Source organism: Vulpes lagopus, chromosome 10 (assembly GCF_018345385.1).
Source record: "Vulpes lagopus strain Blue_001 chromosome 10, ASM1834538v1, whole genome shotgun sequence".
In the NCBI taxonomy this organism is placed as follows: Eukaryota; Metazoa; Chordata; class Mammalia; order Carnivora; family Canidae; genus Vulpes; species Vulpes lagopus.
In genome coordinates, this window is record NC_054833.1 from 9,713,422 (window position 1) to 9,738,175 (window position 24,754).

Consider the following 24,754-nt stretch of genomic DNA (forward strand, 5'->3'; position numbering starts at 1 on the left):
CCCTCTGGCTGACTTTTAATTTGCTCACAGCAAACTGTTACACTTGTGCTTTGTTAAGGGGCATTTGGCCTTTACGCCGAGAAACAGGCTGAAGAGAAAGATCTACCCCCAGGAAAGGGAGTGATGGTGAAATGTTTTGCTTTGAGAAAGATACCCCCCCCCCCACCTCATCTATAACTGTCACACTTCCCATCTACTTGTGTTTTTTCTGGAGGTTTGGATGACTGACAACTGGTGGGGAGCATGGCGGTGCTGAATGCACATCCCTAACAAGAGTCACGTCCCATCACACAAGACCTCACGCACAATTGTTTAGGTGTACTTTTATTCCTCTCTACAGCTCATTATACCCCAGCGGTTCCCAAAGCCAAACTAATTCAGGAAGACATATGAACAGGTTTAATACCAGAAAGTTAAGAAAGCAACCACATTTTCTCCTATTTTCATGGAATCCCATCCATGACCTTCTCTTTGGCCAGATCCACACAGAACAGAATAATAGTCCTGAATGTCCATCTGGCCAATTCATAAGGAAAAAAATTCAGTTATTTCGGTAATTTCCGGTGTAAAGCCGAGGCCTTGGCCATTCAGCTCTTGTTATCCGATCTGCAGGAACTGCCAACGAATATTACAAATCTGACCAACTGCAAGGGATGACAAATAACAGTGTCTCTACTGGGCTCCTGCCAAACGGCCGATTGCTCGACAAAGTGCATCTGAAATGCAGCTCGGAGAAAACTGTGTAAATTAATATAGGTATGTAAAGGGGTCACCAATAATGACACTGCAAACTGCAAGTTGCTTCTGGTGCAGAGTTCTTCTAGACCATGGCCATGGTGAAGAAAAGCTTGCATGAACGAGAAGATTCCATTTCCCACAGTAAATGTAACAAGTTCTCCATAGATGGACCTGCAGCTGCTACTTCTCACCAATGCCTGCACACCTGTGCCCACACACCTGTGCACAGACCCTTGCTCTAGGCTGGGGCCCCAAGAATCACTGGCCTCCAAGCCTTCTATTTTGTTCTGACAACTGAAGGGAGCAACAGCTGCCCGGCACAGCTGTGGTCTGAGAGTGAATGTCAGGAGGTGGGAGCTGGCAAATCCAGTTCCAACTGACTCATGAGGGAGCAATCACTTCTTAGAGGGGTGCACACATGGGAGCCCAGAGCCTTGAGCAGTAGGCTGCTGGTCCCCCAGACCCCCAACAGGGCTCAAATGTCAAAATCTGATTTGAAAATGGAGAAAAAAGAAGGGTTACTTAAAATACTGGAGATGTTAAGTCACCGTGAGCCTTTCAACTGTGTCCATGAAAATGGAATGTGTTTCCTAACCCTTCTGAATGTTGTAGTATCAGGGAACACCAACACCACATCTTTCTACAGTCTCTTTGCTTCTTATCATCTTATAAATACATACTGTTTGCATGGTTGTGATCAGTGGGCAAATACGTGGGGTTATTTCTATTTATTTTTTCCTCCCAAAGGTCATTTGAGCAGATCATCCTAACGGCCCTGGCAAGAATGCTGTGATTCTGGCTATAGACGTTTATCGTTCATTTTGCTTCTATGTTAACAGATCATAGTAAGTGAAGGGAAATCAGCTTGAGTTATGCTATGGAGTATATTTTGGAATCTTTTGAAGAGTTTTTAGTCATTTAGATTTAAAATGAAAAACTATGATTTTTATAACATACCTTGTAAAATATATATATATATATATATATATATATATATATATATATATATATATATATATACAGATACATATAAATAGTTTACACCAAATCTTAGAAGAAGAAGATCAAAATATTAGGAAATACATTTCTATACATATGTCTTAAAGCTTGTTAAAAGGTTTTGCACATAGGATGCTATCTGAACCAACACTTTCTGACCATAATCCTTTCTCACTTTTTTTTTTATGATAGTCACACACACACAGAGAGAGAGAGAGAGAGAGAGAGAGAGAGAGAGAGAGAGAGAGAGGCAGAGGGAGAAGCAGGCTCCATGCACCGGGAGCCCGACGTGGGATTCAATCCTGGGTCTCCAGGATTGCGCCCTGGGCCAAAGGCAGGCGCTAAACCGCTGCGCCACCCAGGGATCCCTCCTTCCTCCCTTCTAATATCTGGCCAAAACTTTACCCTTAAAGAAACAAAGCAGGTATTTTGCTCTACAATAATTACCATTTTTTTTAAGAGAAAGAAAGAGAGAGCACACATGCACACACACAGGAGCAGATAGTGGGGAGGGGCAGAGGGAGAGGGAGAGGGAGCATCTTAAGCAGGCTTCCCACCCAGCTCAGAGCCTGACATGGGGCTGGATCTCATGATCCTGAGATCATGACTTGAGCCGAAATCAAGATTAGATGCTTAACTGACTAAGGAATCCAGGCACCTCTACAATTACCATTTTAAATCAAATTCTCCCATAGCATAATATGTGCTCAGTACATAATAGCTGCCATTATCATTATGGCAATCCAAGCTGCCCGATGCCTGCTACAAGGATTATATTTTATATAAAATATATACACATTTGTATAAACATGACATTTATGTTTTATAACATGTTTTTATTTTTTTTTTTTTTTTTTTTTTTTTTTTTTTTTTTTTTTTTTTTTTTTTTTTTAACTTTTATTGGTGTTTAATTTACCAACATACAGAAAAACACCCAGTGCTCATCCCGTCAAGTGTCCACCTCAGTGCCCGTCACCCATTCCCCTCCAACACCCGCCCTCCTCCCCTTCCACCACCCCTAGTTCGTTTCCCCGAGTTAGGAGTCTTTATGTTCTGTCTCCCTTCCTGATATTTCCCAACATTTCTTTTCCCTTCCTTTATATTCCCTTTCACTATTATTCATATTCCCCAAATGAATGAGAACATACACTGTTTGTCCTTCTCCGATTGACTTATTTCACTCAGCATAATACCCTCCAGTTCCATCCATGTTGAAGCAAATGGTGGGTATTTGTCGTTTCTAATTGCTGAGTAATATCCCATTGTATACATAAACCACATCTTCTTTATCCATTCATCTTTCGATGGACACCGAGGCTCCTTCCACAGTTTGGCTATTGTGGCCATTGCTGATAGAAACATCGGGGTGCAGGTGTCCCGACGTTTCATTGCATCTGAATCTTTGGGGTAAATCCCCAACAGTGCAATTGCTGGGTCGTAGGGCAGGTCTATTTTTAACTCTTTGAGGAACCTCCACACAGTTTTCCAGAGTGGCTGCACCAGTTCACATTCCCACCAACAGTGTAAGAGGGTTCCCTTTTCTCCGCATCCTCTCCAACATTTGTTGTTTCCTGCCTTGTTAATTTTCCCCATTCTCACTGGTGTGAGGTGGTATCTCATTGTGGTTTTGATTTGTATTTCCCTGATGGCAAGTGATGCAGAGCATTTTCTCATGTGCATGTTGGCCATGTCCATGTCTTCCTCTGTGAGGTTTCTCTTCATGTCTTTTGCCCATTTCATGATTGGATTGTTTGTTTCTTTGGTGTTGAGTTTAATAAGTTCTTTATAGATTTTGGAAACTAGCCCTTTATCTGATATGTCATTTACAAATATCTTCTCCCATTCTGTAGGTTGTCTTTTAGTTTTGTTGACTGTATCCTTTGCTGTGCAAAAGCTTCTTATCTTGATGAAGTCCCAATAGTTCATTTTTGCTTTTGTTTCTTTTGCCTTCGTGGATGTATCTTGCAAGAAGTTACTGTGGCCAAGTTCAAAAAGGGTGTTGCCTGTGTTCTCCTCTAGGATTTTGATGGAATCTTGTCTCACATTTAGATCTCTCATCCATTTTGAGTTTATCTTTGTGTATGGTGAAAGAGAGTGGTCCAGTTTCATTCTTCTGCATGTGGATGTCCAATTTTCCCAGCACCATTTATTGAAGAGACTGTCTTTCTTCCAATGGATAGTCTTTCCTCCTTTATCGAATATTAGATGGCCGTACATTTCAGGGTCCACTTCTGGGTTCTCTATTCTGTTCCATTGATCTATGTGTCTGTTTTTGTGCCAGTACCACACTGTCTTGATGACCACAGCTTTGTAATACAACCTGAAATCTGGCATTGTGATGCCCCCAGCTAAGGTTTTCTTTTTTAAAATTCCCCTGGCTATTCGGGCTCTTTTCTGATTCCACACAAATCTTAAAATAATTTGTTCTAACTCTCTGAAGAAAGTCCATGGTATTTTGATAGGGATTGCATTAAACGTATAAATTGCCCTGGGTAACATTGACATTTTTACAATATTAATTCTGCCAATCCATGAGCATGGAATATTTTTCCATCTCTTTGTGTCTTCCTCAATTTCTTTCAGAAGTGTTCTATAGTTTTTAGGGTATAGATCTTTTACCTCTTTGGTTAGGTTTATTCCTAGGTATCTTATGCTTTTGGGTGCAATTGTAAATGGGATTGACTCCTTAATTTCTCTTTCTTCAGTCTCATTGTTAGTGTATAGAAATGCCATTGATTTCTGGGCATTGATTTTGTATCCTGCCACGCTACCAAATTGCTGTATGAGTTCTAGCAATCTGGGGGTGGAGGCTTTTGGGTTTTCTATGTAGAGTATCATGTCATCGGCGAAGAGGGAGAGTTTGACTTCTTCTTTGCCAATTTGAATGCCTTTAATGTCTTTTTGTTGTCTGATTGCTGAGGCGAGGACTTCCAGAACTATGTTGAACAGCAGTGGTGAGAGTGGACATCCCTGTCTTGTTCCTGATCTTAGGGGAAAGGCTCCCAGTGCTTCCCCATTGAGAATGATATTTGCTGTGGGCTTTTCGTAGATGGCTTTTAAGATGTCGAGGAAAGTTCCCTCTATCCCAACACTCTGAAGGGTTTTGATCAGGAATGGATGCTGTATTTTGTCAAATGCTTTCTCTGCATCTAATGAGAGTATCATATGGTTCTTGGTTTTTCTCTTGCTGATATGATGAATCACATTGATGGTTTTACGAGTGTTGAACCAGCCTTGTGTCCCAGGGATAAATCCTACTTGGTCATGGTGAATAATTTTCTTAATGTGTTGTTGGATCCTATTGGCTAGTATCTTGTTGAGAATTTTTGCATCCATGTTCATCAGGGATATTGGTCTATAATTCTCCTTTTTGGTGGGGTCTTTGTCTGGTTTCGGAATTAAGGTGATGCTGGCCTCATAGAACGAATTTGGAAGTACTCCATCTCTTTCTATCTTTCCAAACAGCTTTAGTAGAATAGGTATGATTTCTTCTTTAAACGTTTGATAGAATTCCCCTGGGAAGCCATCTGGCCCTGGACTCTTGTGTCTTGGGAGGTTTTTGATGACTGCTTCAATTTCCTCCCTGGTTATTGGCCTGTTCAGGTTTTCTATTTCTTCCTGCTCCAGTTTTGGTAGTTTGTGGCTTTCCAGGAATGCGTCCATTTCTTCTAGATTTCCTAATTTATTGGCGTACAGCTGTTCATAATATGTTTTTAAAATCGTTTGTATTTCCTTGGTGTTGGTAGTGATGTCCCCTTTCTCATTCATGATTTTATTAATTTGAGTCTTCTCTCTCTTCTTTTTAATAAGGTTGGCTAATGGTTTATCTATCTTATTAATTCTTTCAAAGAACCAACTCCTGGTTCTGTTGATCTGTTCCACAGTTCTTTTGGTCTCGATATCATTGAGTTCTGCTCGAATTTTAATTAACTCTCTTCTTCTGCTGGGGGTGGGGTCTATTTGTTGCTTTTTCTCTAGTTCCTTTATGTGTAAGGTGAGCTTTTGAATTTGAGATCTTTCCAGTTTTTGAATGTATGCTTGTATTGCGATGTATTTCCCCCTCAGGACTGCTTTTGCTGCATCCCAAAGATTTTGAACGGTTGTATCTTCATTTTCATTAGTTTCCATGAATCTTTTTAATTCTTCCTTAATTTCCTGGTTGACCTTTTCATCTTTTAGCAGGATGGTCCTTAACCTCCACGTGTTTGTGGTCCTTCCATATTTCTTGTTGTGATTAAGTTCTAATTTCAAGGCATTATGGTCTGAGAATATACAGGGGACTATCCCGATCTTTTGGTATCGGTTCAGACCCGATTTGTGACCCAGTATGTGGTCTATTCTGGAGAAAGTTCCATGTGCACTTGAGAAGAATGTGTATTCAGTTGAGTTTGGATGTAAAGTTCTGTAGATATCTGTGAAATCCATCTGGTCCAGTGTATCATTTAAAGCTCTCGTGTCTTTGGAGATGTTGTGCTTAGAAGACCTATCCAGGGTAGAAAGAGCTAGATTGAAGTCACCAAGTATAAGTGTATTATTATCAAGGTATTTCTTGAGTTTGGTTATTAATTGGTTTAAATATTTGGCAGCTCCCACATTCGGGGCATATATATTGAGGAGTGTTAAGTCCTCTTGTTGGATAGATCCTTTGAGTATGAGATAGTGTCCCTCTTCATCTCTCACTATAGTCTTCGGGGTAAATTTTAATTTATCTGATATAAGGATGGCAACCCCTGCTTTCTTTTGAGGACCATTTGAATGGTAAATGGTTCTCCAACCTTTTATTTTCAGGTTGTAGGTGTCCTTCTGTCTAAAATGAGTCTCTTGTAGACAGCAAATAGATGGGTCCTGCTTTTTTATCCAGTCTGAAACCCTGCGCCTTTTGATGGGGTCATTAAGCCCGTTCACATTCAGAGTTACTATTGATAGATATGAGTTTAGTGTCATCATATCTATTCAGTCCTTGTTTCTGTGGATTGTTCCACTGAACTTCTTCTTAAAGGGGAATTTTAAGAGTCCCCCTTAAAATTTCTTGCAGAGCTGGTTTGGAGGTTACATATTCTTTCAGTTCCTGCCTGTCTTGGAAGCTCTTTATCTCTCCTTCCATTTTGAATGAAAGCCTTGCGGGGTAAAGTATTCTTGGTTGCATGTTCTTTTCATTTAGGACCCTGAATATATCCTGCCAGCCCTTTCTGGCCTGCCACGTCTCTGTGGAGAGGTCTGCTGTTACCCTAATATTCCTCCCCATAAAAGTCAGGGACTTTTTTTCTCTTGCTGCTTTAAGGATCTTCTCCTTATCTTTGGAATTTGCAAGCTTCACTATTAAATGTCGAGGTGTTGAACGGTTTTTGTTGATTTTAGGGGGGGATCTCTCTATTTCCTGGATCTGAATGCCTGTTTCCCTTCCCAGATTCGGAAAGTTTTCAGCTAGGATTTGTTCAAATACATATTCTGGCCCTCTGTCCCTTTCCGCGCCCTCGGGAACCCCAATTAAACGTAGGTTTTTCTTCCTCAGGCTATCATTTATTTCCCTTAATCTATCCTCATGGTCTTTTAATTGCCTGTCTCTTTTTTCCTCAGTTTCCCTCTTTGCCATCAACTTGTCTTCTATGTCACTCACTCGTTCTTCCACCTCGTCAAGCCTCGTCGTTAGGACTTCTAGCTTGGATTGCATCTCATTTAATTGATTTTTAATTTCTGCCTGATTAGATCTAAATTCTGCAGTCATGAAGTCTCTTGAGTCCTTTATGGTTTTTTCTAGAGCCACCAGTAGCTGTAAAATAGTGCTTCTGAATTGGCTTTCTGACATTGAATTGTAATCCATATTTTGTAACTCTGTGGGAGAGTGGGCTGTTTCTGATTCTTTTTTTTGAGGGGTTTTCCTTCTAGTCATTTTGCTCAGTGCAGAGTGGCCAAAAACAAGTTGTATTGGGAAAAGGAGAAAAAGAGAGAGAAGGAAAGAAAAGAGAAAAAGAAAAAAGAGAAAGAAGAAAAAAATAGGGGAAAAAGAGAAGAAAAAGAAAGAAAAAGAAAGAAAGGAGAAAAAAGAAAAAAGGGGGGGTGGGGGAAGCAATCAGAAATCAAGAAGAAAGAGAGAAAAAAAAGCACAAAACAAAACAAACAAAAAAAACAAAAACAAAAACAAAAACAAAAAAACAAAAAACAAAAAAAACCACGGGGGAGTATCTTCCGATTCTGTGTAGTTTAAGTCCCTTGATTTCCCTTGGAACTGGTCCGTCTCGCTGGTCTTCTGGGGGAGGGGCCTGCTGTGCTGATTCTCAGGTGTTAGCACTTGGGGGAGCTGCTCTGCCCCTGCCTGGTGCAGGGCTCGGTGGGGGTTGTTGACCCCGTGAGGCCCCGGGAGGAAGCCACAGTGGCGGGGGCAGCTCTGGGACCCTGGAGTCAGCCCCCGCAGAAGCTCCAGGGCTCTCCTTCTGCAGGGCCTGGGGGCTCCGGGGCGGGGCCGCTGATCTGCTCAGTTCCAGGCAGGAGCGTCCTTGCTGTCCTGGGCCCTCCCGGCCTCTGCCTGTCCCGGGGGAGGCCGGATCCTGGGCTGTGTCCCGGCGCCCTGTGCTCCGGGGCCTGCGCTGTTGGATTCGCGCTCCCGGCGGTGCAGCCCCCTCCACGGAGCCGCCGCCCGAGCCCCTCCGAGCTGTTCCCGGAGCCGCGCAGCCCCCTCCGCGGAGCCGCCGCCCGAGCCTCTCCGAGCTGTTCCCGGAGCCGCGCAGCCCCCTCCGCGGAGCCGCCGCCCGAGCCTCTCCGAGCTGTTCCCGGAGCCGCGCAGCCCCCTCCGCGCGGAGCTTCTTCCTCTGCGCGAGCCGCCGCCGCTGAGCTGTTCCCGGAGCCGCGCAGCCCCCTCCGCGGAGCCGCCGCCCGAGCCCCTCCGAGCTGTTCCCGGAGCCGCGCCGCCCCCTCCGCGGAGCCGCAGGCCGAGTCACCCCGAGCTGCTTCCGGAGCCCCGCAGCCCCCTCCGCGGAGCCGCCGCCCGAGCCCCTCCGAGCTGCTCCGGGTCCCGCCGAGCGCTGCAGCCCTTAGGGAGCTCGGCGCATCTCCCGGGGCGCAGTTCCTCTGTTACTGTCCCAGGGAGCCCGAGGGCGTCCCCGCCTTTCTGGGGATCCTGCTCCAATTCCCGGGGAGCCCCTTTCCGCGGGGAAGGTCGGTGCAGCTCCTGCTCCTCCGGGTCGGGGCTCTCCTGTCCTGGGGACACTCGCCCCGGCCTCAGCCCGGCTCCTCGCGGGCCCCTCCCCCTCGGAGGCCTTTTGTTCCTTTATTTCTTTTTCCCCGTCTTCCTACCTTGATAGAAGCGCGAACTCTTCTCACTGGAGCGTTCCAGCTGGTCTCTCTTTAAATCTCAGGCCGAATTCGTAGGTTTTCAGGATGATTGGATGGTTTTCTAGGTAATTTGCTGAGAACAGGTGACCTGGAGACCCTACTCCTCCGCCATCTTGCCCCTCCCCTCTATAACATGTTTTTAAAAATGTACCATGTGTTGGGTCATGAAATCAATTTAGTGGGTCTCAGCCAGAACTTTATTAAAAAGTTTATTAAAAATTTTATAAAAAATGAAATCAGAAAAAAATCTGAATGCATTTCATGTGGTAGGAGACAGAAATGTTCTGTGAAACTTGTTTTAATATTATGGAGAAGGTGTGTGTGTGTGTGGTGTGTGTGTGTATGTGTGAAATGTATTTCTTACCATTAGTTGCCTTTAAAAGTTTGAAAGCCATTGTTACAAGGCTGGCATTTCTAATGAACATAATGAAAGCTTAAGTATTCACTCTAGAATAAAGGAAAAAAAACTATGTTTATTTTTCTATAATTAATATTTGATTCTTCTTTTTGAAGATTTTATTTATTCATGAGAGACAGACACACACACACACACACACACACACACACACACACACACAGGCAGAGACATAGGCAGAGGGAGAAGCAGGCTCCACGTGGGGAGCCTGATGTGGGACTTGATCCCGAGACTGCAGGATCACACCCTGGGCCAAAGGCAGGCGCCAAACTGCTGAGCCACCCAGGGATCCCCTGATTCTTTTTCTTAGGGAGAGAGGCAGAGGGAAAGGAAGAGAGAGAATCTTAAGCAGGCTCCCTGTCCAGCACAGAGCCAAAATGGGGCTTGGTCTCGCAACCATGAGATCATGACCTGAACCAAAATCAAGAGGCAAATGCATAACTGACTGAGCCACCCAGGCGCCCCTAATGTTTTATTCTTATCTTATATATTCAGAACACCATTATTCAGCTTTGTATATTGTGGTAAAAAGTACTGAAGCCATTTAAACACCCACTTTTCCTTGGGTATCATTAGAAAATTAATGGGCTAGCTTTTGTCAACATGATTATTTCCCACAAACAGGTTCTCTTTCCTTTTCCACCTATCTACCATGAATTTATAATAAGACATCAAGGACTCTTGCTGTTTAGTTGACTACTCTCTAGTGATGACCTACCTCCGTGGCAAACATGTGACCATTCCCCTTTGTGACAAACTGATCTATAACAAGACAGTAGCTCATTAGAAGTGTACAGAAAATAATTCTAATCCATCCACCCAAACACCCACCCACATCCTTACACATCTTTCCTTATTAAAACATTTCAAGTGTTTATAAACTATATTCAAAAATCATAATATTGTAGGCAGAAGAAAAATAATTAACTTAGTTGTACTTTGCAACTGTGCATTTCTGCTTACCGAGAAAACAGGCAAAGTAGAAAATAAGAGGCAGTATCAGTCTTTAGGGGTCAATGTTAATGTTTCCAGAAGTGTTGGGGAGCAAAGTCCTACACTCTCTTGAAAAGTCACAAACTCAGCGTTGGTACTAAGCCGACCTCACCGACATCAACATTCTGGATGAGGGTTAGGCGCTTGAGTACGGGCACCAGGGGAATGATGATTCTACCCCTGAACGGAATTCACAAATATACAACTTCATTTTCTCAATATTCAATCTGGTTAAACCATCCACTTTGACCATTTAAAGGTAGCATTCATTTCTAACCGAAGGAAGTTTCCATGGGAAGTCTTCTATAACAAGTGCAGAGACTTAACCTACCTCACAATTTGGTTAAAACCATTGATTGAGTACTTGCTCCATGCCAGGTACTGTGTTAGGCGCTGGAGACAGAGACGAGTTTCTAGTTCAGTGGAAGAGCCTCCAAAACACACACGTAAAAATGCCAATCATATGAGTGGAGGGCTAAGCCTGAGCTATACTCAAGACATGAAGGAAGCATACAGGACAAACATCTATTCCAGGGAAGGGCATACAGCATAATGCATGTTTGGGACATGCAGAAAGTGCTAAGGCATCTGAGATCTACACACTTTGAAACAACAATTTGATTTAGTTTGACCTAAGCATTGCATGTGTTCAGGATCCCACAAGTAGTCTGGCAGTGCTGGGAAGCAGCGAGAGGTAGGATGAGAGGATGGACCAGGCTGGAAGAAGAGGCCAGGGTAAAGGTCATGGTCAACATCTCAAAGGCTGGGATTTTATCCTATGATTAAGATACCACTCAAAGCAGGAGGATTGCCCAACTATTCAAAAGTATTTGAAAAATCTTGAACACCAAAAGAGAAATTTAAAACATTGAAACAGGGGCAGCCCGGGTGGCTCAGTGGTTTAGTGCCGCCTGCAGCCCAGGGTGTGATCCTGGAGATCCGGGATTGAGTCCCACATCAGGCTCCCTGCATGGAGCCTGCTTCTCCCTCTGCCTGTGTCTCTGCCTCTCTTTCTCTGTGTGTCTCTCATGAATAAATAAATAAAATCTTAAAAAAATAAAATAAAACATTGAAACATTTTATTAATAATTCTGTCTTCTTGTAACTATTTTCAAACTTTCCTGTTTCCTTTAATTTTTATCACACAGTATTATATGTATTATATATCATCTTAGTGCTCAAAACCTTTTGCACTCTATACATCGGCTGGTAAATCATTCTCACGTAGGAATATATATGTTATATTTCAAATAATATTTATTTATTTAAGTAATCTCTACATCTATCATGGAGCTTGAATTCATGACTCCAAGATCAAGAGTCATATGCTCTACCGACTGAGCCAGCCAGGTATCCCTCAGATATGTTACTTTTAATAGCCAAAGAATGTTTTGTTGGCTTTTTACCATGGACAACTCAACCATTTTCTTTCTGCATGTCCTATAGGCAATCTCCAGATTGTTTCATGACAAATGACACTTGCATAAACAGTTTCTACATATCTATTTTATCTTATGCTTTCCTTGAGGTAAATTTTAAAGTCTGAAATTCCTAGGCTCCTGGGAATGAATATTTTTATTGCCTTTCTTTACCAGGGTGGCAGAGGGCTTGGTACTTACTGTTTTGCTCCAAGTAAGGCCTGTGGTGTGGTGTTCCTTGATGTATGCTTGCAGCTCACTCCAAATGTTCAAATATGACTTCACCCAATCCACATGGCGTAAATCGCTTTGTTATAAAAGAGGGTGGAAGAGAGTAGAATTAGGATCTAAAGTAAAATTTAAAAAAGATTGGTGGGAAGATGATAATCCAGTAACTAAGGCTTTGGATGACTCTGGACCAATTGTCTCTCCAGTTCAGTCACCATGAACCAGTTCTGAAAAGGACTCTGATAGGCTAGTGGCCCAGGCGTCTCCTAAGAGGAGCCAAGTGCTCTCTCTGAGCTCCAGCGTGGGGCAGAGAGGACCATGGGGAGCAGAACCAGCAAATCAGGCCATGCATCCTTATGTGATCTCTAACAAGGTGATGAATGTGGAGGGAGACCATTTCTTTCTGCACGGTTTCTGATGCAAAATGAAAAACAATGTGTTTTCAGAAAGGAGACTGGTATTGCAAAAAAAAAAAAAAGTCCTTTGGCTGGTTTCATAATAATTTGATTGAATTATTTGGCCAAGAAAGTCATGAAATTGGAGAATTTTAGAGTGGTAAGGTGGGTGCTGTTGTAAGAAGGTTTCCTACAAACAGGAAACACCCAGTCCTTAACGCAAAATGGAGTTGTAGCACTGGGCACAACTGCTGAACCAAACACCTGTTTCCCGAACACAGCATAACTGAACCCTATGAGGGCAGTGTAGCACTGTGGCTGTTTTTTTTTTTGTTGTTGTTTTAATATAATGGCTTTATTGACACATAATTCACATCTCACACAGTGGGATCCATTTGAAATGTATAATCCAGTAATTTAGGTCAACAGAGTCATGCAACCATCACCACAATCAATTCTATAACATTATATCACCCCCCAAAAAAGAAATCTCATATCCATTAGCAGTAACTCCACATTTTCCCCAAACTTCCCCAGCCCCGGACAATTGTTAATCTTTCTATCTCTATGATAATTGTTAATTAATCTTTGTTATGTAATCTCTATGATAATTGTTAATTAATCTTTCTTTCTCTATAATTGTTAATGGTAATTGTTAATACTTTCTATCTCTATGGATTTGCCTATTCTGGAATTTCACATAAATGGAATCATACAATATATGGAGGGTTTTTTGTACTTGACTTCTTTCACTTAGGATGTTTTCAAGGTTCATTCACGTTGCTCTTGTATCGATACTTCATTTTCTTAATGGCAGAATAACATACCATTTTATGGCTATACATTTTACCTATCTATTGCAGTTGATGAACATTTGGATTGTTTCCACTTTTGGGCTATTGTAAATAATGCTGCTATGAACATTTGTGTACAAGTTTTTGTGCGAACATATTTCATTTCTTTTGGAAATACACCTAGAAGTAGAATTGCCAAGTCTGTCTGGTTTTTTGCAGTAAAAATTATCAGTCCATGTTTCTTAAACTGAGTGGCAGACATATGAATGTTTTTGCATTGTAATTATATCTTCCATACATTTTATAAATACTTTCATATCTACTCAATGTTTATTAAAACTAAAAATAACCTGAGGAATATGAGAAAAATATAAGAGAAATAGTTATGCAAATTTTGAATATGTAATATTTGCCAGTGACCTGGTCCTCAAGATTCCTTCCAACAGAACAGTCTGGGCCAGCGAGTGAGATGCAAGAGTCCCTGTATTTGTTGGCTGAGGAGCACTTCCACTTCTGCCGACCCAGGGCTCAGAGGAGGACCCACTCTTGAGCCCAGTGCCCAAGGGATGGGACTTTGTTGCTTTTATTTTTGCCTCATTCCTTCGGTGAGTGACTTGTACATCAGCCACATGACAATTAGCCAGCTGTTTACAGGGTCAACTATGACACTATCGCAGGTGAAGAAATCCCACGACATCCCTCGTTCTCATTTTCAATTCCAACACCAGTTTAAGTGTCTCTAGGATCTATTATTTGTGGTGTAGAATGTGATGTCTTTTTAAGCTGGTTCTCCAGCAAAAGCTCTTGGTTTGGACTCATCCGCACTGAGTTGATTTTCATCAACTTTTTATAGATGTCTCTCTATCCACCCCAATTGTATTTCATCTTAACACACTCACTGGTTTCCCGCTTGGTGACCTGGTTAATTGTCACATATAATTTTGTTCCTCATTTACACTTCACTTCCTGATTTCTCCTTTCTTCTCTCTGCTCACCCACCAACTCTGTTTTGGGCAGTGAAAAGAGCTGTGACCCTATAGGGTGAGTCCATCACGAACCATCACAGAGCTGTGTGGCTGTTTTGGGGACACGTATGGAGCGACACAGATTCAAGTGGAGAGTTTATCATCACAAGAGAAACTGAGCCAGATTTTCTAAAGCACATACATTATCTGGATAACTTAGCTCACTTTTCACTTTGCTTTAGCTGCAAAGATGGGGTATTTCCCTCACACTTACCGTATACCAGTGGGAATCAGGAGCAACCCATTTTAAGCTTTGGGACAAATGTCTAACAAGCAAGGAATTGAAAATTTGGTTGGTAAAGAAGGTACGTACCTGTGTTTGTAGTCCTTTAAGACCCTGTTGGTGTAAAAGGTGGCAGCATCATTCATCTCCTTGACATAAGGACCAGGTTTGGGGGACTGACAGGACAGGACCGTCACCCAAGCATAGAAGGTAAAAAAAGAGGGTAAGAAAGAAAATGCCTTAAGGATGAAGAAAAGCCATGGAAATATTAAATGAAGGTTGGAGGCAAACATTTTGCTTGGTAAAGGTGGGTGAGACGTTTCCATAGCTCAGAACACGAAGCACGAACTGGGAACAGAGTAGGAAAGACCTGAGGCGATCACCCCGAGAGGAATTCCCTGTAGTGTAACAGGCAGGGGAAGGAGCTCTGAAGGGGAAGGAGCTCCAGGTTCCCCTAAACACTCCAAAAAAGTGACAAGGAGCTGGGGTGCCATTCCGTGCGGACAGGACTCACCACAGCTATCCACCCGAGGGCAGGGATGCTTTCGCTGACGGCCGACAGATGATTGAACATTTTACTGCCCCGGTTTCTCTCTCGGAAAGTCTGGATTTCCTGAATCTTTTCTGATATTGGTTTCAGGAGAGCAGCCACATCATTCTGCGAGCAAACACAGAGTGTGGTTACTGAGGGCAGAACAGAAGCCCGGGCCTCCCAGGGGGTGCTCAGGGCTCGTCATCTGTCAGGGGCTCTTGGAAAAGAAGGGACCTTTGTTGTTGAGGGGATACTGTACTTTCATTCTCCGAAGTATGAACATTGTACATATCTTTTTAAAAATGTTTTATTTGTTCAGGAGAGACACAGAGAGAGGCAAAGACATAGGCAGAGGGAGAAGCAGGCTCCCAGGGAGCCTGATGTGGGGACTTGATCCCAGGACCCGGGGATCATGACCTGAGCCAAAGGCAGATGCTCAACCACTGGGCCACCCAGGTGCCCCTGTACGTATTTTTAACATTATTAAACCTGTCCTCCAGAGACACGGAAGAAACCCAGCAGTATGAGACAGCAGAGTCCTGCGGAGACCACTGTGACACTGAGTGTGGTCAGCTATATTTCCAAATGGACCGCAGAGATTGCAGGTTGGAGCAGCACAGGTCTAAGATTGGGGTGGGTGAGAAGTTAGTAAAAAGGCATCTCTTGTTCCTATAGGAGCTGATGGGAGGGAAGGTCCTCGGTTCCACTACAGTTCCCATCATCCATGTGAAAACATGGAAACCTTCCATGGAGCCGACTCTCTTTTTTTTTTTAAGATTTTATTTATTTATTTATGAGAGACACATGGGGAGGGAGAGAGAGAGAGACAGAGAGAGAGAGGCAGAGACATAGGCAGTGGGAGAAGCAGGCTCCCTGTGGGGAGGCCAATGTGGGACTCAATCCCAGGACCCTGGGATCAGGCCCTGAGCCAAAGGCAGACTATCAACCGCTGAGCCACAGAGGCCTCCTTCCATTAAGAAACTGTGATGCCTTCTAATATCTACAGTTACCCTAGTCCGCTTTGGCTCTCTACATTGAGCCCTGTGACCTTGGCCAATGATTCCTGGTTACTCTCACTTCTGATTAATGCAACAACTGACTTATCTAGTTGTATAAAAAATGATTTTTAAAATTATGTGAGCCAAGAAACAAAGTATCATAGTCAGGTGCCTGGAACACCTTGCCATCCATCCCTTTAGCATTCTCTACTTTCTTTGGTTTTAAAGTAGATACAAGATTACCTTTTTTTTTTTTTTTTTTTTTTTAATGTGCTCTAAAGAACTAGAAACAGTTTGTACTTTAGCTTGATAAAAGTAGTTGAAGATGTTTTGGCAATATTTTACTAAATCTCTTGTTTGCAGGAAGAAAAATGGAAAAGCCCTTAAAGTATCTTAATTTATTTAACTAAGATTTTGGAGCAAGGGTTCTAAACCTTGGCCACACAGAGAAATGACCTGGGAGATTTGAAAAACAGAGGCCTGGGGTCCCACCCCAGGAGACTGATTTAACTGGTCTGGAGGTGGCCTGGGGTGGGTGGGTGGGGTGGCAAATGCTCCCCAGGTGCAGATTTTAATTACTGCTATGGTGGGGGCTTAGCACCCTAAAGGACAGCAGACCCATTAGGGAAGCAATTGCATCTGGCTACAGCAGTTTCCAGACCTCACTTCTCCTTCCTGACCCCTTCATGCCCCTTACCCTACAGGAAATGCGTGTAATGGCTTTGTAATTAGAATGGCATCGATTCAAATCTCAGCTGTGCCACATACTACCTATGTGACCTTAAGCAAATTACTTAATCTGAGCCTTGGTCTCCTCATCTGTAAGTCAGAGATAATAATACCTATAGCCCATAACTACAGGAGATGCAGCATTTTAGGCCTCTGGCACATGGGAGGTACACAATAAATGGATGTGATTATTACTACTATCATGTAGTCAGCTCAGAGTGGAGGTAAAGGGCTGTCCTCTGTTATATGTAATACTCATTTGCTTCAAATAAATGTCTGTGCATTTAAGATAAGAGAGGCTTCAAAGAAGCATCCACCTTGGCTAACAGGATTTTAGGATTATATGAGTCCAAACTGGGTCATCTAGGCCAGCTTTTTAATTTTTTTTTTAGGCCAGCTTTTGACAGATCCATTTGAGCAGGATTGTGACCTGAAAGCCCAGCGTTTTCTTCCTTTTTTTTTCTTTTTAAGATTGTATTTATTTATTCATGAGACACACACACACACACACACACACACACACACACACAGAGGCAGAGACACATGCAGAGGGAGAAGCAGGCTCCATGCAGGGAGCCTGACATGGGACTCGATCCCAGGTCTCCAGGGTCAGGCCCTGGACTGAAGGCAGCGCCAAACCGCTGAGCCACCTGGGCTGCCCCAATCAGTGTTTTCAAAAGTAACTGAGAGAAAAAAAAAAGTAACTGAGAGAGAAGAGAAAGTATCAGAGAGCACTCACATGTATTTCATGTAGGTGTGTACTTTGTGAACATGTGTTCAGTTACAAAGCCCACGCATGCATATGTACTGGTGTGTTTGTGTGTCTGTGCATCCATGTGCATGTGTGCATGTGTGTACTGGTATGTGTGTGTGTGTGCATGAGTGCATGTGTGCATGTGTGTACTGGTGTGTGTGTGTGCATGAGTACATGTGTGTACTGATACACAGTACAATGTATTTCTCATTATGAATCTCAGTCTAGAAGTCTGAGAAGTATGGCTTGAATCCAATTCTCCCATCTCACACAGCTAGGAGACAAGATCAGCTAGCAAGCATTAGCTGAGCCGGAGCTAGAATCCAGGTCTTCTAGGAAGCCCAGAGACAATTCTCTGCATTGGGTGTTCAGGAAAATATGGTTAGCTGCCCCCCCACCCCCAACCACAGGTTTCCTCTTTGCCAGCTAGACTAGGGAAAGGTACTGTGAAGAGATTAAGGGCTCAGATCTGGAATGAGACTACCTGGGTTCAAGTCCTTGTACTAAACCCCAGGCCTTCCCACACATTACCAAACACGCCTATGATTCCATGATCTCATCCGCAAAATACTGTTGATAACGGTCCCTACCTCAGAGGGCTGGTAGGAATAAATGAGAGGACAGGTCTGCACTTGGTACAGTCAGGTACAGTAGGGTGCTCGGCAAAAGGGAGGTGATCTCAATCTGCCAGCGAAGCCTCTGATTGATCAGATTCACTGACCAGCTCCTTCTTATCACTTATGCAAACACAGGGAGAGAGATTTCCTAGGTGGGATATGCCAATGAATGGAGGTATGTTTTTGTCTGGGAGAAACAAAAAGAACTATAGGTGAAGACAGCAAAGTGTTCTCAAAAAAGTTCTTAGTGCACCTTTTAATTCTATATTGGAGGAAGAGAAAAACAAAAATGGTGCTGCAGAAGCTGGTCAAGTTGGGAAGCCTGGGTGGCTCAGGGGTTGAGCACCTGCCTTTGGCTCAGGGCGTGATCCCAGGGTCCTGGGATCTGAGTCCCGCATGGGGCTCCCTGCAGGGAGCCTGCTTCTCCCTCTGCCTATGCCTCTGCCTCTCTCACTATTCTCTCATGAATAAATAAATAAAATCTTAAAAAAAAAAAAGCGCATCAGGTCTTGTGGAAAATTCAAGAATACTTTTCCACCCTCTCACTTTCCCTTCGTACCATTCCAAATGAACATCTTATAGATTTGCCAGGGAGACCATGACTCAGGGTTGTTGTGGGCTGAACTGTGTCCTTCACAAATTTAGGTGTTGAAATCCTAAACCCTGGTACCTCAGAAAGTGTTTGTATTTGGAGGTGAGGTAATTAAGTTAAAATGAGGTCCCTAGGGTGGACCCTATCCCAATAGGACACAGACAGGTATAAGGGAAGATCATGTGAAGACACAGGGAGAAGCCAGCCCTCTGTAAGCTGAGGAGAGAAGCTCAGAAGAAACTAACCCTGCCACCATCTTGATTTTAGACTTCCAGCCTCCAGAACTGGGAGAAAGTACATTTCTGTTTAAGCCATCCAATCTGTGGTACTTTGTTCTGGCAGTGCTAGCAAACCAGTATAAGGGTGTAAGGGCTTTAGAGGAGAAACAAACAAACACCTCTGAACCCACAACAACAAACCTCTAAATAAAACAAACAACTCTCCCTATGCCCCTGCCCAACACTCCCTGCTGAAACATGACTCTTCATGTTTGTTTGTTGATGGCTGCCAAAAGTCACGTTTTAATGCTCTCCTTGGAATTTTACTTTTATTTATTTATTAAAAATTTTTCAATCAAGTAGACACTACGTCAAACGTGGGGCTTGAACTCACAACCTCAAGATCAAGAGTCACATGCCCTACCAAATGAACCACCTGGAGCTCCTGGGATTTCACTTTTAGTAGGAAACCATTTCCCTCTTCAAGGGATTCTTTTTAGTCCAAATTCAACAACTGATGGAAGGTGTCGTATAGGTATTTCCAGAAGACAGCTGATTTTTATTTATGGCAAAACTACTAAGAAGCATCTGAATTTCTCCAACAATTTGCTAAGCTGTAATATTCTTGCTGCAGTGACATTTTTGAGAAAGGCCAGAATATATGAATTGTTGGTGATACCTGGCCTATTGCCCCAAGGGGAAAAATAACCAGAAACACTGTATTGTATTTATAATGTTAGCTAGATTTATTAAGGCCATCTTCATTTCTCTCTAACTTCCCAAGAACAAACTCTAAGGTCTGAGGAGACAGAGTATTCTGGAAGATATTTTATATTGGTTATCTGATGAGAGCATCATAAAGTCTGAGAAATTTTTCTTTTGCCTTAGTTTGGCAATTGCACGAAGAAATTGTCCTCATTAAAAAGAAGAAAAAGCCATGCTCGGAGATCTAAGCACAACAGCTATTTGCATAACCTTAATAAATAGTACAGCCTTTATTCTGTGCCAGTAGATTTCTCCTGTACTTCAGACGAGGCTTACATTCTCCAGCTCATCCTGAACTTTCACAGCTGGAATCAAACACAGAACCTTCGGGTTGCGGTGTGATTTCTGCCAAGGCCCGTGGGGTTGGGATATCAGCCCAAAGGCAAACGTGGGAGAGCCGGCTAGTTAGAGGTATTTCCACCTGTGTAAGCATTAGACCTGAATCAGGCATACCTGATAAATACAGGTTGAAAGGCAAGTGCCAATCAACACTTACAAAAGGGCTTTCCACTCCTAGAAGGATATGAACTGATGAGGTGTCCTGTTTTTTTTTTAATGGATGTACTGGTGATGACTCCTCAGACACATCTAGCAATCAGGGGGGTATAGGCTGACTTCGGATTGGCTGGCTTTACAAAGGTCTCATGCAGATTACTTTTTAATTATTTATTTTAAAGATTTTGTTTCTTTATTCATGAGAGACACAGAGAGAGAGGCAGAGACATAGGCTGAGGGAGAAGCAGGCTTCCTACGGGAAGCCCCAGGCGGGACTCAATCCCAGGACCCTGGGATCACTCTCCCTGAGCAGAAGGTAGCTGGCTGAGCCACCCAGGCACCCCCAGGTTACTTTTCAAAGACTCATCAGGCAAGTTTCTTTTATTCTGAGAGACCTTTCCCTGAAAGAAAACCACTTTGCAAGGCTGTAATGAAGAGTAACTGAAAAGTCTTGCTTGCCCTTCCCCTAATTTCTGTGGGCTTCCACGGGAGGAGAGAATGGCCTAAGTGGAGGAGAGGCAGGAGCAAACTGCAAGTTTCAGCATATACTTCCCAGGGCTGCCTCAGCTTGCTGGGACCCTGCTTCGAAGAGTATTTCAGGACTCCCTGTCTTTATGACCCTCATTTCTGCTTTAAAGTTGAAGAATTGAGACCCACTATCAGCTTCATCTCAATTTAGCTCCAAAAATAATTGTTTTGCAGAGAGTAAAATTAAAGAGCTTTATCAGCAAGCTCTGTAGAAACTTTACCCAAAAAGGAAAACCAAATTTCCACTCATGCTATTTTGTCAGGGATGGAACAAACACTGGGACTTTGACCTCAGAGATGTGTCACCAAGTGAAAGGCAATAAGCCTATTTCTGGAATCCAGGGTTTTTATGTGGTTCTACATCAGGTAGAGGATGGATCCACCTATAATTCTTTTTAAAATAATTTTTTTATTATAAAATTAATGTATGCTGTTTGTGAAACACTGGGGAAAAATCAGATGGGAAAACCCAAGGGAACAAGAAGCATACTTAATTCCACCGCATGAAAAAAACACACTGCTAAATGTTTATTTTTTTGATAGATATGCTTATTAGAGATCGCTTCAAAAATAACAATTATTGCTTTAAAAACAATGCCTATTTAGAACATAAAGAAGAGTCCTCAGAACTGAATTTGAGCAGTTCAATTAAAACAAGCACACAAACAAATAAAATCCCATCAATATATTCTTGGCAAGTACTGTGAGAACCCTACAATTTTAGAAAGAATGTTTTAAATGTAAATACAAGAAAAGCATTACTATTACAACTCAGACAAACCTAAAGAAAAAGAAATCTGATTTTAAATATTTGAATCCCACTTACTTTTAAAATTCAAGAAAACTCACATCAGACAGTAATTCTTAGCCAACCATACTACCAAATGTCAACCATTATGACTTTTCCTAATGTGTTTTTGTGCAAAGTTTTATCAGTTGATTCCACTTCGGTGCATGAGTGTACATGTGTATGAATTATGGCACAGAAGATATATATATATATATATATATATATATATATATATATATATATATGGAAAGATATATATCAGACAGTTAACATAAAATTTTTATGTAGTTTTATTTATTTAATTAATTAATTCATTTTAAAGATTTACTTATTTATTTATTTATTTATTTATTCATGAGAGACACAGAGAGAGAGGCAGAGACATAGGCAGAGAGAGAAGTAGGCTCCTCACAGGGAGCCTGATGAGGGACTCAATCCCCGACCCAGGATTATGCCCTGAGCCAAAGGCAGATGCTCAATTGCTGAGCCACTCAGGCGTCCTTGTAATTTTATTGGCTTATTTATATATTTTATACTTTCTAATCTCTACAGACATTTCTTTTGTGACTAAGGGAAAAGTGTTAAAACATCTTACCAGTTTTGTACCTTTGGTAGTAGAAAAAATTTTAAGAGGTACTATTGAATTTACATATATCAAAAAAAAAAAATAGAGAGCCTCTTCCTTACTATCAGGAAAGCAGCTTCAGGAAAACATGTTCACAAATTATCAGAATGGGGGCGCCTGGGTGGCTCAGTCAGTAAGTGTCTGCCTTTGGCTCAGGTCATGATCCCAGGTCCTGGGTTCGAGCCCCACATCTGGCTCCCTGCTCAGCGGGGAGTCAGCTTCCCCTTCTCCCTCTGCCTGCTGCACCTCCTTCTTGTGCTCTCTCTCTCTCTGTCAAATAAATAAATAAAAACTTTTTTTTAAAAAAAGAAATGATCCAAATGAATTCTTCAGGTGAAGAATAGTGATAGCATTTTTTTCAGGCAAAGGTTATCCAAATCAGGAACTGCTTCTAAAAATATGTTATTGGGCACATGCTAATAAATGAAGCAATTGTTTTCACCATTTTAAGTTAGGAACAACTATTTTTTTCTCAGAAACATTAATATGAGTAAACCTGCTTTGGTGTGATTGTAGACATTCGCCTAGGCTAGCTCCCCACCATGATCCGCTTACATAAAATTTTTCCACTGTCAAGGAACATTTTGGAGGTTTGAGAATATGCCTCATGGAAATACTTGAAGAAACATTTGTACATTTAAGACAACCTGGAAATTTAAAACATTTGCAAAACTGTCACTGAAGTCAATCAAAATAAACAAAACTTACTAAGCCCTGCAAATCTACATGATACCGTGGTTGTTGTCATTATATTGCATCACGACAAATTCCTCAGAAAATATTTTTATATGTTCATAAGGACTTACATTCCACACATATATCTCATTTTAGAGTTTGCTAAACTCTCTTTACAAATACACTTAAGAATCCCAAAGGCTTTTGCTTTTATTTCTGAAAAATCATTTTTATACAGTAAAACCATGGAGACTTGGTCTCCTTGGGGGAATGAATTGCTTTGGAGAGTTGCATTGCCCTGATACCTAAGAGAGAAACTTCTAAAATACAAAAACTCCTACTTAAATTTTTAATGCCAATCTTTCAACAATCCATTATACTCCTCAGCACTTTTCCCCCAGTAATTAAAAAAAAAAACATTTCAGACATACATAGATACATAGATAGCATAGAGACTAACAGATAGGCATCCATGTATATAAACATAATTTAATATCACACTGGGGCCCAGGATCATCACTATGCTATTCCTTTGCTGACATTTGCTGGGGAACAGCTGGAAATGCAGAGATCTGGAGCCTGGGACAAACTATTTACACTGAACCTCAAGGAAGACACTGAAGCTTGATGTCAAACTGTTCTATTTTTCTCATAAAGGTAGAACAGTGCACTTGCAGTTGCAAATTGGGCATTTTAAACATTGAGGGATAATTGACATATAACATTATATTAGTTTCAGGTGTATAACAATGATTTGATACTTGTGTACATTGCTAAATAATCCACCACAATAAGTCTGGTTCATATCCATCACCATATATAGTTACAAAATATTTTTCTTGTGCTGGGTTTTAAGATTCACTCTCTTAGCAACATTCAAACATGCAATGCAGTATTATTAACTATAGTGACCATGTTGTATATTACATTCCCAGGACTTATTTATTTTATAGCTGGAAGTTTGTACCTTTTAATCCCTCTTACCCATTTTGCCCCCTCTCCCACCCCCACCACTGGCAACTACCAATTGGTCCTCTCCATGAGCTTAGTGTTTTTTGGTTTTATGGGGTGTTTTTTTTTTTATTATACATATAAGTGAGATCATATGGTATTTATCTCTCCCTGCTTTATTTCACTTAGCGTATGCCCTCGAGGTCCATTCATGTTGTCACAAATGGCAAGATTTCATTCTTGTTTATGGCTGAATAATATTCCATTGTATATATATTCCAATTCGTTCATCCATCCTGATGGACACTCAGGCTGTTCCCAAGTCTTGAGTATTGTAAACAATGCTACAATGAACATGGGGGTGCAGATATCTCTTCACATTAGTGTTTTTGTTTCCTTTGGAAAAATACCCAGAAAGGGGATTGCTGGGTCATAGGGAGGTTCTATTTTTTAATTTTTTGAGGAACCTCCATACTGTTCAGTGGCTGCACCAATTTACATGTCCATAGATTGGGCATTTTTAATGTAAAGTCTTTTCTGCAAAAGCATTCAGCAAATCACAGGCTAAACAGCCTTCTTCAAAGTAATTTTTTTACCATTCAGATAATAATACAAATAATAACTTACATTGCTGCTACCAATATATTTTAAGTTATATATTTTAACATTCAAAGCCTTATTTAGGGTTTCAGAGCCACTGACACTGAGTGATAGATACTTTGTCAATCTCCACTTACAATTTTTGTCTTTGCCACTGTTCAAAGGTGTGAGCCCTAGCTCTCATCATTTTTAGTTGTGCTACAGTACCTGAAGGAGTCCTCACGTTAAAACCTACAATTTATTCATCAGAAAAAGAACACAGTTCTGCTGACATGACATATGGGCCACAATTTTCTCTAAGCTCTCAATGTTTGACACATCTCAAACG

General features: G+C 41.9%; 1 protein-coding gene across 1 annotated transcript in view; it reads right to left on the reverse strand.

The window, feature by feature from the left end:
* Positions 1-24,754, reverse strand: part of CAP2 (cyclase associated actin cytoskeleton regulatory protein 2) — a 146,474-nt gene that overhangs the window by 28,421 nt on the left and 93,299 nt on the right. The window contains exons 5-7 of the mRNA XM_041771023.1: positions 15,072-15,215; positions 14,648-14,733; positions 12,094-12,199 (exon numbers count right to left, since the gene is read on the reverse strand). Coding sequence (XP_041626957.1) covers positions 12,094-12,199; positions 14,648-14,733; positions 15,072-15,215 — 336 coding nt within the window. The remainder of the gene's footprint in view (positions 1-12,093; positions 12,200-14,647; positions 14,734-15,071; positions 15,216-24,754) is intronic.